This window comes from Leptopilina boulardi, unplaced genomic scaffold (assembly GCF_019393585.1).
Source record: "Leptopilina boulardi isolate dan_hultmark-lab unplaced genomic scaffold, ZJU_Lbou_2.1 LbouV2_372, whole genome shotgun sequence".
Classification (NCBI taxonomy): domain Eukaryota; kingdom Metazoa; phylum Arthropoda; class Insecta; order Hymenoptera; family Figitidae; genus Leptopilina; species Leptopilina boulardi.
The window spans coordinates 2,763,187-2,778,779 of NW_026137943.1; the positions used below are offsets into that span (position 1 = coordinate 2,763,187).

The 15,593-nt window shown below is 28.2% G+C and overlaps 1 protein-coding gene across 1 annotated transcript in view; it reads left to right on the top strand.

The window, feature by feature from the left end:
- The first annotated feature begins 847 nt into the window (after positions 1–847).
- Positions 848–15,593, top strand: part of LOC127287770 (polypeptide N-acetylgalactosaminyltransferase 2-like) — a 201,757-nt gene continuing 187,011 nt past the window's right edge. The window contains exon 1 of the mRNA XM_051314881.1: positions 848–1,235. Coding sequence (XP_051170838.1) covers positions 1,146–1,235 — 90 coding nt within the window. The 5' untranslated portion in view covers positions 848–1,145. The remainder of the gene's footprint in view (positions 1,236–15,593) is intronic.

The window sequence follows — 15,593 nt, forward strand, 5'->3', positions numbered from 1 at the left end:
TCAAATATTTCTTATTTGAATCAAATATTTCTTATTTGAATCAAATATTTCTTATTTGAATCAAATATATAATATTTGTATCAAATATTTCAGTATTTGAAGCAAATACCATTTATTTCATTCAAATAAGAAATATTTGATTCAAGTAAATATTTATTTGATAATAACCAAATACACCGATATTTGAATCAAATAAATTTTTTTTTCAGTGTATTATTATTACAATTATTACACTGAAAAAAAATTATTTATTTGATTCAAATACTCGATTACTTGACTATATTATCAAATATAAATATTTACTTGACGCAAATAATTTTTACATATTTGAATTAAATAAATTTTATTTGAACTAATAATTTCTGTATTTGAAACAAATTGACTTAAATAAGAATTATTTGATACAAATAAATATTTATTTGATGATAGTCAAGGAATCAAGTATTTAAATCAAATAAATTTTTTTTTCATTGTAGTATTTTTATTATTATTATTATTATTATTATTATTAGTAGTAGTAGTAGTAGTATCTATTAGTATTATTAGTATTGTTAGTATTATTAGTATTATTAGTATCATTAGCATTTATTATCATAATAAATAGTATCATAGTATCATAGTATCATTAGTATTGTTATTTCTGTTATTAAAAACAATATGTAAAAAAATGTTAGTAATTTAAAAAAATGATTAACATATATTGAGATTTGTTTTATTTAATTTTCAGTGTTTTGAAAATTAAATCCATACCAACGCGCCATACTGCAACGCCATCTATTAACGAAAGTAGAAAATTGTGCGGCGCGAGCATGTATTTTATCCTCCTTTCTTCCAACAGCAGTCTGCTTCTAGGAACTTAATATCAGTTAGGCTTTGGCTGCCGGCTGACTTTCGTTGATGTGTAGTCATTGGTCCCTTATATTATTGTCATTGACTCGTACATCGAGTGTATAAAGTTTTTCAATGAATGTTGATTGTTTTTGACATATGAATGTGTAAATTGTGTAAAGATCTGACAGACAAACATTTTGGTAGTGTCGTGTGAGTGTTGTCAAACGGGTGATATTTTTGTTTTTAAAGAAATTTTTATTTGTGTATTTGTATAGTTGATTTTTGTGCGAAGTAAAAAAGAAGAGAAGAGAGACATGCGGCGCAATGTGAAAATAGTGCTGCTGTTGTCATGCGCCTGGATGTTCGTCTTTGTTTACTACTACCACACGTCTAGAGATCCCAAGGTAAGAGTGCCGGGTGTCAAGTGCACGAGTGTATATATATATATACATTTGAGTTTACAATGTGATTGATTGGGATTTAGTTTTCATTTCAATTTTTTTTCACATAGTTAAGATTATAAAACCAATGGATGTTTTGAATTTTTTTTTTTAGGATTCTACTTTTTTTCCAGGCAAGAAAACAGGTTTTCAGTCATAAATTGGAGTAGAAGGAGTCGAGTGCGTGGAATCTTATATTTTGAAGAGAAGTGTTTTTTTAATGTCTCATCTTTATTATTAATTTAAAACGTTAGGATTAATAAAAGTAATTGTAAGTTTGGTTTTATAATAAATGTTGTTGATCTGGTCTCTCGTGTTACAAATCCTTTCATAATCTAATTATAAAAATTAATTACTTTAATCCAAATCAAACTTTAGAATTAGTAAACGATTATTTCTTAATTGTTTAAAATCGATTCCAACAACACTTAATTTCTTTCTAATTGTATGAAGCCAAAAATTCTGAACAATATTTTGTAATAAAATTCCTACTTAAAGAAGTTGCAAAACAAATTTCGTTCATTTGAACACTTTTGGCTCATCTAATTGTAAGTTTTTGGATGATTGTCCTAAAAAAAACCCTAAAATTCTGAACAATATTTTGTGATAAAATTCGTACTTAAAGAAGTTGCAAAAAAAATTTCGTTCATTTGAACATTCAAAACTTTTGGCTCATCTAATTGTAAGTTTTTGGATGATTGTCTTCAAAAAAACCCTAAAATTCTGATATAGTTCCTTAATTTTCAATTGCGGTTTGAAAAGTACAAAAAAAAAAATACTTCCTGTGCATAAATTAAATCCAGAATCTGTATTTGAAAAAACGATAACCAATTAAAGATCCTTTTCTGTGTATACTGACAGTCTCAGGAGGGAAAAAGAAGCTTTTTGGCACAACTGCCAAGATGTATTCGAGACTTCGGAAAGGGGTTTCTTTTTTTTGGACGATGTGTCTTTTATAGTCTGTGGATTGTTAGTTCCGCATTGCAAAGCATGTTCATTCACGCGCAAAGAGGATTCGGTGACCTTAAATCCTTGGTATCTTTTGAAGAAAACTGAAACAGATCTGAAAGGCGATCAATATATATATATATATATAAAGTCAAAGTACCAAAAGAGGAAAAAAATATATATCACGACAGTCTATTGACCTCAATATATATATTCAAAAGCCAAAACTTTTCTATATTAAGATATTTTCCTACACAATTGTTTGACTTCAATGTAATACTTTTTTTTTATCCATAAATTCTTATATATTCAATTGGAACAATTTTTAATCTTCTTTTTTTCTTTTCTATTTAATTTGTTCTTGATTCGATTGACTTTTTCCCCCCCAGTGAAAGCTATCAATTTTGTATATAAAAGAGCAAATTTTTTTAAAACCGTTCTTCCATTATACTTTTACGTGAATAATATTGTTAAAAGTCCTGTATCACTCATTCAAACGTTAAGCACTTCTATTGATGTCAATTGTTTTATTGGAATTCCAATTCTGGTTCGTCGATATTTTAAATTCGATTCTTTGATAAAAGGAAATTTCCTGGAATATCTATTTTTGGAGAAAAATCACATTTACTAATAGTATTGTAAAATACAGTCAAAAAAAATTGATTTCGATTTTATAAATTGAAAAAAAAAAAAAAATTCAATTCTATGATAATTGCATGAATGTTTTGTCACGGTAATGATGTTACTGTTCTGTTCAGTATATATATAACGTTATTCTAGAGTTTTGCACGCTGTGATGATCGCGTTTATCGATGCATGATGCATACATTTATTGACGCATGAGTGCGTGTGAAAACGTTATGCACTTGTCACGTTGGTTTACAGTGAGCAAGCACCAAACTGTCTTTTCTTGCGTTCTCTACTGAGAAATGCATCTAAATAGAGAGAGAGACAATGGTCTTATATACATATATATATATCTCCACTAGAACGCTTTTATATAAACAAATTATATCATCCAAGACATTCACCAGAAATTATCTATATATTATAATTCATAAATTAATTTTTTAATTCTAAGAAAAAATTTATCAATTTTTCCATGTGTTTTCAATAATAAAACAACAGAAAGTAGTAGTTGCAAAAATTAACGTTGGTCCATACTGGCGTTACGGAAAAAAAAATCTTCACCTGGAACAGCGAAAGTTTTTTCACTATTCTAGAGAAACCTAAAGATTTTTTTTCCATGTGTATATTAAAATTTTATAATAAAGTGTTTTTCCTAACTCAACAAGCTGAAAATAATACAATTGACAACAATTACATTTGTAATACCAACAATCAGAATTTTTAACAACAAATTTTCCAAGCAATTCAAAAATAGTTAAAACATTTTTTCGGTGTAGAAATATTTAATGGCTTTTATATTATTAGTAATATCATTCCATTAATTTAAAAATTTATCGTGCGCTTTTTTTAAATTATTTAGAATCTAATAAATCAATGCTCTTCCATTAGTAATATATATATATAAAAGTGATAAATCGTTTGGAATTAATTCAATTTTAGCCTTTTTCAATTTATATTTTTCTTTTATTTGTTTGATTCTAAGTGCTGTTTCCTGTTTTTCAGCATTTTCTATCAGCGATTTCATTTAAGCTTCGCTTTTAAATTTGTCTCTATTTACCTCCTGATCTTTTTTCCATTTGTGCGCAACATTGTCTTTTTTAATTTCCGTACTCTTTTTCAATTAAATATTGAATTGTTCATCCTCTCTCAATGAATTTAATTATAAAAATCTTGTTTTTCATCACTTATTTCTTTTTTTTTTTTACTTTTTTTCGCAAAGAGTTTTTTGTATATCTATAATCCTTTATCTTGGAATGTCCAATTGAATGCAAAATTCATTCGGGAACTTCTTTTTCCTTTCAGTTTTTTTTTTTTTTTTTCTTTTTTTTAAGTCAATCTTCTTGCTCCTGATCGTGCCCAGGAGCCAGGAATGCAATATTTCCGGTCGTGACGTTACCGTGATTAGAAGCGGTAACTCGTTTCGCATCAAGGATTCCACCTCTTTGCAAGTTGGCAAAGTGCAAATGACTGCACGTAACCGCATTTATCGGTGAAAGAAAGCGATTTTGAGACATCGAACGACTTTTTACCAGATAAAGAACTGGATTCTTTTAATTTTTGTCAAATTAAATTTTCAAATATGGTAAAAATTTAAGAATTTTCACAGTGAACCTTAACGGGAATTAAACTGTTTTTGCAAATATGATATTATTGATTTTGAATCAGTGATTGCTGATCAAAATTATCATTTTGGAATAGTAAATTGTTTTGTTTAAATCTGTCAATAAATTCTCATGATTAGGGAATCTATTTGGGATTATTTTGAATTTTGTTCGTTATTCATGCGTGCGAAACATATTGCAGGAACTATCGTTTTATGCGGTACTTAAACTCTGTCTCTCTCTCTCTCTCTCTCTGGCGTTCGATATACAACAAACATTTTGACTATGGTGAATCGAATAGAATGAGAGTGTGACTCGTTGAGAGATTGTCATAAATGCGTATAGAAGTTTCATTGTACATGGGGTCTCTTTGACCGAGTGTGCAACATAATTGCAATATTCCATATATTGTGTATACCATCTTCCATTGTGAAACAACGATTCGGTTACGTGCGTGCCTACGCACCGGATATACATTTTGCCTTTATAGTTGCGTGTAAATTGATGATTCGTCACTGTTCTAACAACCAAAACTTGTCTCTTAGAGTAAAATAGAGCTGCTGATACAGAGGAAATTCTCTACGCCGCAATGAATATATATGTCATTTCATTGATGACCTGAAATCTGAATCAGCAACGATGTTTTCACACATTAATTTGCCTATGATGAGCTTTCAACTAAAACTTTGGTTAGTAAAAGTTTATCAAAAATTTTGAAAGTAAATTTTTTTTTCCATGTGTATATTAAAATTTTATAATAAGATGTTTTTCCTAACTTCTGAAAATAATACATTTACTAGCGATGTATTCCTCGCTCGGTTAAAATTGTACTTATTGTTGTTTACTTATTGTAGTTTATGTATATTATATATATAATTTATGTTTTAAATTAATATCTTATTAATATTGTATAAAATTTATCTTAAAATTGAAAAAAGATGTTACATAAAAATAGTTTGTAAGATTTTCTAAAAGCATATATGCAAAGTATTTTGATTTATTTGAAAATAATTGAAAATAGATTTTTCAAGGACGGTGTCGAGGTCACGGGGTCGGTGTCCGTTTTCGAAATTTGTTAACTTAATATAATAGAAGATGTTTCGTTTTAAATTAAGAAATGTTAAAATTATTAAGTTAAAAACATTTGATTTTAATGACACTTAAAATTAGACACAATATTATAGGTTACTAACTAAAAATTGAAAAAACAACAATAAATAATAAAAAATAATAATAAAAAATTGAAAAAATCAAAAATTTTTAAAAAAATTGCAAAATAACCCTTTTTCGGGATAAAATTGCAAAATAACCCTTTTTCGGGTTAAAATTGAAAAAAGATGTTACATAAAAATAGGTTGTAAGATTTTCTAAAAGCATATATGCAAAGTATTTTGATTTATTTGAAAATAATTGAAAATAGATTTTTCAAGGACGGTGTCGAGGTCACAGGGTCGGTGTCGTTTTTCGAAATTTGTTAACTTAATATAATAAAAGATGTTTCGTTTTAAATTAAGAAATGTTAAAATTATTAAGTTAAAAACATTTGATTTTAATGACACTTAGAATTAGACACAATATTATAGGTTACTAACTAAAAATTGAAAAAACAACAATAAATAATAAAAAATTAAAAAAATCAAAAAATTCTTAAAAAATTGCAAAATAACCCTTTTTCGGGATAAAATTTCAAAATAACCCTTTTTCGGGTTAAAATTGAAAAAAGATGTTACATAAAAATAGTTTGTAAGATTTTCTAAAAGCATATATGCAAAGTATTTTGATTTATTTGAAAATAATTGAAAATAGATTTTTCAAGGACGGTGTCGAGGTCACGGGGTCGGTGTCCGTTTTCGAAATTTGTTAACTTAATATAATAGAAGATATTGACAACAATTTTTTTTTTGCAATTTTGAAAATTATTCTTTTGACATTATTAGATCCTGTTCAAAGAGGAAAATAATTATATTTGTCACAGTGTTGGTCAATAATCACTGAAAGCAATGACCTTTGCAAATTATACGTCTGTGGTTAGGTACAATAAAGGTATAATTTAAACATATACTGATTGTTAATCTGCCATGACGAATAACTGTACCTAAGAGTCATTTTTTGCAATATGTGGATTACCGACCATAACGTAATCAGATTATAGCTTTTTTTAAAAAAATAATGTAAACATATTATTAATTGTAAAAAGTATTGAAAAAAAATAATAACAAATAAATAATTTAATCAAACTTTTTCATTTTCTGAAACACAGTATCAAATTGCTCGAAATTTTGAAAATCAATTTGATACTTTTAAATTAACTGCAAAAATGAAAAATGGTATTTGATTAAAGTTAAGAGTAATTTTTTTCTGAAAAGTCACATTTATAAGAAAGTATATAGACATTTCTCACTTATTGCTTAATATCACTTGTCTTACTAATTTCAAAAAGAAATACTACATTATGAGGTATAGAACAAGCTCTTAATAATGCGTTACCAGGATACAGGGTATAATTACTTTCGTAAAAGTTACTTTGATAAAAGCACAAGTACAATATTAGTTTATCATTTCATTGTGTAAAGTGTTCATCTCGTTTACAGAGAGATGGTAATTAACATATATAAACTTTATATAAACAATAGAATTACACCTCTTTATCTCATTGAATTCTTTACATATATTAAAAAAGTCATTCTTTCTGTCAAAAACGATAATTTTTTTCCCCAATTGAAATTAAATTTTATTTTTAAAAAATACTATCACTGTAAAAAGAAGGTACTAAAACAGTACCGATTTTAGGTATCAAAATAGAACCAAATAACAATTTAGTACCTAAAGTTGGTATTAAATTAATACCTTTCGTTTTTACACTGATTCTTTAAAAGAATCATGTGTTACCATAGAAACTTGTGTAGCAGCAAATGACCAAGACGAAGATAAAAACTTTATTTGTTATAAAATTGTTAATTAAAAACATACAGAAAAAATACTTTAATTATTGTTTATTTAAAATATATTTTCAAGATAATATATATTTGAAAATTTGTTATGCAAATCTTTATTACTGTCGATAAGTTATTATCTATATTTGAATAGTTGATCATTAAAATTTTCTAAATTGGAAAGAAAATTGCTAGTACTTTTTTTAATAGTATACATTATACTTTTAAGAGGTCATTATACAGAAAAATGTATTCTTAAATTGATGTTTTGATTATAATCGTCTTTTACCATCGATGGCGTCAGAATGGCTCTCAAGTTTCCTCGCGTTTCATTTCAACATTTATATATATGTATATATATATATATATCTATACCTTCAATACTCTGTGACAATTCCTTTTTCCGCCAAGATTGCGCGAAACAATTTCATTGGGGGACGTACAACTCATCCCACTTTTAGAAAAGGAAAAAGAATTCTTCACTCTCGTGTGACAAGATCTAAAAGCAAATCAACCTCGCCTTTTTGAACGCATGAAATTGCATCAATAGTGCTTTCTGTATTATCGCTATTTTAAAATCAATTAAATTTTATTTATCAATACTTAATTTTTTTAATTTAATTATTTGTTAATCGATGTTTATTTTTTTTTGCATTTATCGAAAGCTGTGCTTTATTGAGTCTACTTCTGCGCGAGAAACAAATTAAAAAATGTTTCTCTTAAAATGAGAAATAAATTTTAAGCAAATCCGAATGATTTTTTAATTTGTACCTCCATATTGAGTCCGCCATTTTGTATTTTAAAAAGCTGACCTCATATTCGTAATCAGCGACCCCAAAAACCCCAAGGTAGTAAGTTTTAAGCAAATCCGATCAATTTTTAATTTTGTCATCCACCATATTGGATCCGCCATTTTGAATTTTTGAATTCTGATGTTAAATTCGTAATCAGAGACCCCAAAAACCCCAAGGTAGTAAGTTTTAAGCAAATCCGATCAATTTTTAATTTTGTCATCCACCATATTGGATCCGCCATTTTGAATTTTTGAATTCTGATGTTAAATTCGTAATCAGAGACCCCAAAAACCCCAAGGTAGTAAGTTTTAAGCAAATCCGATCAATTTTTAATTTTGTCATCCACCATATTGGATCCGCCATTTTGAATTTTTGAATTCTGATGTTAAATTCGTAATCAGAGACCCCAAAAACCTCAAGGTAGTAAGTTTTAAGTAAATCCGATCAATTTGTTTATTTCTTCATCCACCATATTGGATCCGCCATTTTGAATTTTTAAATTTTGATACTGAATTCGTAATCAGCAACTCCGCTAACTCCCAATTGACGAGTTTCAAGCGAATTTAATCGATTATTTATAAAAAAATTATCCGCCATATTGGATCCGCCATTTTGAATTTAAAAAAAAACTACCATCGGATTCGTAATCAATGTACACCTTTTATTAGAATTAATATGTTAATTAATACTATTAAATATTAATCAATGTTGTTTTTTTAATCCTTAATTTTTTTGTGCAGTGACGATCACATTAACAATTTCAATAAACTAAAAATAATTTTTTTTAAGTGCAAAATATTTAAATTCCAAAATTATTAATTTCGTACCATATATATATATGTTGATGCGATGGCGAAATTTTATTACATTTTGCGTTCCGAGCTGTTTGTTTACATTGAAGAACAAAGGACGCCATAACAATTTAAAACGGGAAAACCCAAAGATAATAAAATCAGTTACAATTCGTGTATTGACCTGTTCAGACGTGCTCAACGTGAAATGTAATTTTTTTTTTAATTTTAAAATTAAAATTTTTCATAATTCTATTTCTTTTATCGCGCGTCTCTTATATTGTTTCTCATATTTTAATAAGTGAAATTGCTTCGGGAGTGCTCGATATATTTTTTTTTAATCGCAAACGAAAAAATTTTAATGGATTTATTTTTTGTCTTTTTAGTAAAATTCTTTTATTCCGGGAGTGTTCGAAATTCTTAAAACCGCGAACGCTTAAATTTTTAGTGAAAAAGTATTTTATAGCGCAAACGTAAAGTTTTCGGGAGTGTTGGAAATTTTTTTAAATCCCGTGTAAGTGTGTATTTACTGAAGATCTTGTCATCCGAAATGTTACAGCGGTTGCATTCTCAAGGTTAGAGAAAATATTTTTTTTTTCCTTTTTCTAGTTTTATAAATAATAATCCATTTTTACATATAATTTACAGATATATGGATTTTTGTTTTGGTAAAAAAATTTAGTATACCTTTTTAAAATTGACAAAATTATCTTTTGGAATGCTAGAATGTTTAGAAGAGAATTTTTTATTTTACCTAAAAATTTAGATTTTGATAAAGGGCACAAATTTTGTAATGCCTCAAAATATATTTTACCGAAAACTAATTGAACTCGGGAACTTTTATCAGAGATCTTTTATAATTTTTGTCAAATTTTTACAATAAAGGAATTTTTAAAATAGAAACAGAAAAATTTTAAAAATTCGTTACCATATTTGTATTTGAAAGAATATTTACGTTTCGTGTTTTAGATAGACAGGGTATATCTTTTCATATAGTGCATATATATATATATAATAGAAATACACTAAAATGAAGAAAATGTGGTTTTGAAGCATTTGTGCAAATATTCAGTTATAACGGACAAAGGTGTATATAGACTCACACATGACCTTTAGAGGACGGTTTAACAAGGTGGTCCTCTAGGGGTTGCAATCTGCATATGCATGCAATCCTCTCTACGCTTCCTCCACGTTGACTTTTCAAGGCACAAGGTATACCATATACACACTGCTTTTATTCACATTTGTGGGAATATACCACTGAACCTGGCTAGTCATTCACTTGAAACATTCAAATTAGCTCAGTGTGATACATTCTTCTTTTCGTTTGTGTTTACTTTCCTTTTTTTTTTTTTCTTTCATTCTTCCTTTAAATGACAGTGTAAACTTGACTTAATCAGTACTTAAAATAATTATTAAACGCTTGAATATTTGAAATTATTTTTTTAAATGACCCACTTGGAAAGATTCCCCGGAAATTGCCCCCTGGAGGTTCTATCAGAATTCCGCCGGAATTTCCAATGTAATTCCGTCGGAATTAGGATTCTAAAAATTTTGAAAAAAATTAATCGAAATTCTGACGGAATTTTTTTAAATTTTTACCTCCATATTGTGTTCGCCATTTTGTATTTTGAAAAACTGACTTCAGATTTAATCAGACTCTATAAACCACTTTTTCTCTTGAAATATTCATCATTTTCCATGAATGGAAAAGGGTTAAAAATTGTCAGAACAAAATTTGTTAAATTCTTTTAAAAATTTTTTTGAATATTGATACTTTATGACGAAAAGTTAATAACAAAATATGTGTCGGGTGCTTTAGTTTTGAATGAAATGAACCTTGTTGAAATATGTGTGTACATCGTATATATGTGTAGGATGGAAGTATTAGAGATTCAATTAAAGCAAGGTCTTTAGTATCGTATCCTCTCTCGCAGCTTAAGCTCCTCGTTCAAGATTGGTTTCCGCCGACTTTAGGTGGCTTCTTACACTTGGCTGCTTCCATGGTGTCTCTCTCTCTTTCTCTCAAAATGTATTGACAATAGTTAAACAGAATGATTTTCAATTATTTATACCACAGCGTATAAATAAAAATTTTCATTGAGAGAAATTTCGAAATCTCATAATCTTTATTAATCACTCGTAAAAAAAAAGTGTAGAAAAAAATTTGTTCCATTTCAACAAAAATAAAAGATAGCTAGAGAATTGAATAAAAAAGTAATTTTTTTTTCGTTTATTTAGAGTACTCTAAATCTACCAAATGGAGATTAAGTTCGATGGTGATTTGTTTTTTATTTTAAACAACAGAGGAGTTTTTTTCAAAAAAAATGATATTAAAACAATTTATAAAGATTGTGTACACAGTGGTTTATTCTGATACGTTCTTTTATTAGGATTATAAAGAGTGCGTTGCTCATACTTGGTTAGAGAAACGTGAGCTTTAATACTGACTGCATAAACGGTGTAGTAAAATTGCAGAACCGTCGGAAATCGAAAACCAGGATTAATCACTTAACTCGTTCTTCATGTGCCTTTTATATCCTTTTTTTCTGTTCATCTCTCTCTCTCTTTTCATTTCTCCCCTTTTTCGTTTTCATGCACGCGCACAACTTTATGTGAGTCAGCTTTTGATTTAAACTTGGTGAAAAAGATTTCACGATTATTCAATGAATGAAAGTGAATGGTATATATACTTTTTTTTTGTGGTGTTCATAAAATTTTTCAGATTAGTTTTAATTACATTTTTGTATATATAGTGAAATATTTTTAAAAATATGTTTAAAAGAAATTTTTGAAAAATATATTTGAAACATATTTTTCAAAAAAATTCTTAAAAATATTTTTTTAATTTTCTATTTTTTGGTAACATTTCATTTTGATGAACTTTATTTATCGTGTCGTTGAAAGAGAAAGTTTTCAATTTAAATAGATTTAGAGTGTATGTGTAGGTTTACTTAAAAAGCCAAACGGAAAAGCGCGAGCGGTCGATCTCAGTAATCCCTATTCTGAAAGCTTATAAAAGCCTACGCTTTCAGTTGCTCCTTTTAGAACCTTCATTAAACTAAACTTTATGAAACTAAACATGCGGCTTTTCAAGACTCCTTTCCAAAGCCGTAAAAAAGTATTGTTTTAATTGACTCACGACAGAAAAAAAAACAGTAGAGAATTTTTTTAAAAATAAATTTCAAGGTTCGGCCCTTAAGACATTTTTCCCTACTTTAAGAAAATTTCCTCGTTTTCACCATTTTACCCCTTAACATTACAAACTCAAAAATGGTAGTGTGGACAAACCATTAAAAACCTATGTTTCTGTACAATATATATTCAGTTGTCAATAACCGAAAAGATTGCTTTTCATAAAAATTTAAATTCAATTACAAATTTTCTTCAATTGAATTGAAGATTTTGAATTTTTGAATTTCAAATATTCTTTAGATAATATTTATTCATCCATGATTGATGGGAAAATTTTGTTTGCGTTCTTAATTAATGTTGAGAGAATATAGCTATATTTTCCACTGCACACCACGTTTTGTATGAAATGAATCCCAAAAGATTTGGGCTCTGTGCCAATCGGTTGTTTCACATGATTTTACAATCTGTTTGGAAATAAGAATCTGAAATTGGAACCCTTCTCATTTGCTTTCAATTTTTAGGAAAATTGCATTTTTCAATATTTCCATAATGAAATGTTAAATAATAAAAAAAAGTTTGTAAAATAATTAATTTCATTAAAAGTTGAAATTTTTTAATATATATATATTAAAAAACTACTACAGCAATGAAAAATATTAATTTTTGATACAGAATGCAAATTTTTTTTAATTTAAAAAAAAGTGGTAAACAAATATTTCGTTCGTTGGAACCTTTAGAATTGTAAAAAGTTCCATAATTAAAATTAATTATGAAATAAAGAATTTTTTTTTAATTTTCCTTTGAGTAAACAAATGTAGTTTTGAATGTTGAGAATTTGAAACAAATCGTTGCAGAAGATTATTAAAGTTTTTTGATAAATGTACAGTATTTACAGTGCAGGTGGTGCAAAAACGAGTGTTTTCAATTTTAACCTTCACTCCAAGATTAAGGATGTTTTTTCTCCCTTATTTACCTTTTTACAGTAAATCCAAAAGTTACCTATATGTTATTAAATTACAATGGAGGAAAATTTTTTTTTTATATTAAAAAACTTTGAAAATAACCGCAGAGGAATTGAGATTATTATTATCATCATCGGCATGACTATTAGAAGTAAAATACTGCCTTTTCTCTATTGGAATCGATCCACGCTGTTAGAATTGAACTTAAATTTGAAGTGATCTTCTGTTTTATATAGAAGACATTTCCTTTGAAAGTAGGTATATATGGCCTATTGGAAGTATTCTTCAACGTGAATTTCTCTCTATTGAAAAAGTTGGAAGCAATCTTTTAGAAATGACCTTGTGATTTTCTATCAAGAGAGTGACCTACTGCTTGAAATGACTGTTATTTAACATGACCTTATATGTTCAATAAACCATTGTTCTATTATAAAAAAAAAAAAAGATTTTGTAATTCTTACCAAAAAAAACCGGAGGAACAAAATTATTAATTAATTACTAAAAACACTTTCTTTTAAACAAGAAAAAAATAATAGAAAGAATTAAGCCTAGTTAAACAGAGTTAATTCCTATGGATTCGTGTATTAGGGCGCCATTTGTTAATTTTCCTGGCCAGGTCTCTGCAAACCGAATATTGCTCTGACTTTATGTCGCTAACCATAGTATTTCGCCATTGGCTTAATGCCACCAACGTCCGTTTTAATCCAACTTGCTAATTGTACGTTATATGCCATAAGCTTCAAAAATTTTCCAACTTTAATTCTCTTCTCACATATGGATAAAAGTTGGCATCATTATTTCATAGCGAACAAATTCACAGATTGTTTCTTTTGAAAAAATTCTAATAACTCTTTTTTATACCCCCAGTTAAATTAATTCCAATTTTTTTTTTTTCTTTGCATATAAAAAAAACGGCTTTTGATGATAAGCTTTGTAATAAATTTTTTTTGTATAAAATCTAAGCTTCTTGAATATACTCTCTAGCGAGATTTTCAAGATTCTTTGAGGGCCAAAACGCAGCAATGTCTTCTTAAGTTCTTCAACCCCCTCCCCCCTAGCGTTCGTGTAACGTTGACTTCGTCGAGACTTTGAGAGGATAGAATAGTGCCCCTTGTCGCGATTACATTTTCCTCTCAAACCCCCTTACCCCTCTTGCGTCTCAATCTCGGTTTTTTTTTTCTGTCGCACACTTTTTCTTCCAACCTTTTCCCTATCGTCATGTTAGCTTTTACCCAGACGAGAGAGAACCCCTTTGGCAAAAGTGTACGTATGTTTTTATTTTTCTTTTTTTTTTAATTTTTTACCCCTCGTTTCTTTTACTTTTTCCCCTTATAACCACTCACGAGGCTTTTTAGTACGCAAATCGCAAACGCACTAGAGAATTTCGATGCTAAATCTCTTTACCACTTTCGTGTATATATATGTATATTTTCGACGATAGAGCAATCCTATGACAGATACTAGACATGTTGCACATTTTTATTCTACGGATCGCCTTCATGCCATTTTACGAATTACGTGTTTTCACACACACATATACACAAGTCTCAAATTTTTCTTCCTTCAAATATAGAATTACCATTTCAAAAAAGAATGGGGAATTTGCATAAAAAATTGTTTTTTTTATCATAAAATCATAAATTGTACTTTTTTTTGAAGTTACTCTAAAACGAAATTTTAATTTTCGTATTCGAACATCTGCATAATTGTTAAAGTACATGATCCAAATAGGAACCGACAGTACGGTTTGAATTTTGTGTTCATAACTTCCGTTCTAAACCGAATTTCGGATTTTTTCACGTATGGTTGAAAAGATCTTTTCAAGTGCAACATTTTCTCTGAACAACATAAAATGATTGGACCAAAAGTGTAAAAATTATAGGCATTTCAAAAAAATTAATTTTGTCGTTACGGTCGGACCAGGGTTTCACGGTTGGGCCACAGTAGAGAATCAATGTTATATGAAAGAAAATGATTAAAAATGTCCGGCCACAGAAGAAACACAGTATTTTATTTTCAACCCTAAATCTGTATATTATTTGTCTGCAACAAATTTTATCCCATTTGAGAGCGCCACCGTCTATGTGAACTAATATTTGTTAAAATAGTATTTTTCGCGCAGTTTATGCTTGTATTACGTCAAGCAAATCAAAATTCCCGCGGTTTGTTTTTCTCTTTCTTCTCGAAGTTGGTCTGAAAATGCAAAAAAAATGACAAAAATTAATAATATTTAAATGTTTTCAATAAAATCTATTAGATTCACTTTAAATGCCCCCAAAAAGTTTTCAGAACACGAAACATTTATAATGCGTTATTGCAGTAGACTCGAAATAAGACGTCATAAACCGTTTTAGGAATGGTTCTAAAAAGTAAATCTTTTTTTTTCACGTTTTTGACACATCGCTACGTCGAAAAATGAATTTATAATGTCAGGACGTATCATTGCATAATTTTAAGTGGCCCAACCAACACAGCCTTTATCGGCATCTTCTTTTTTTTGTTCAATTTACTTTTTCGGACACCACAAA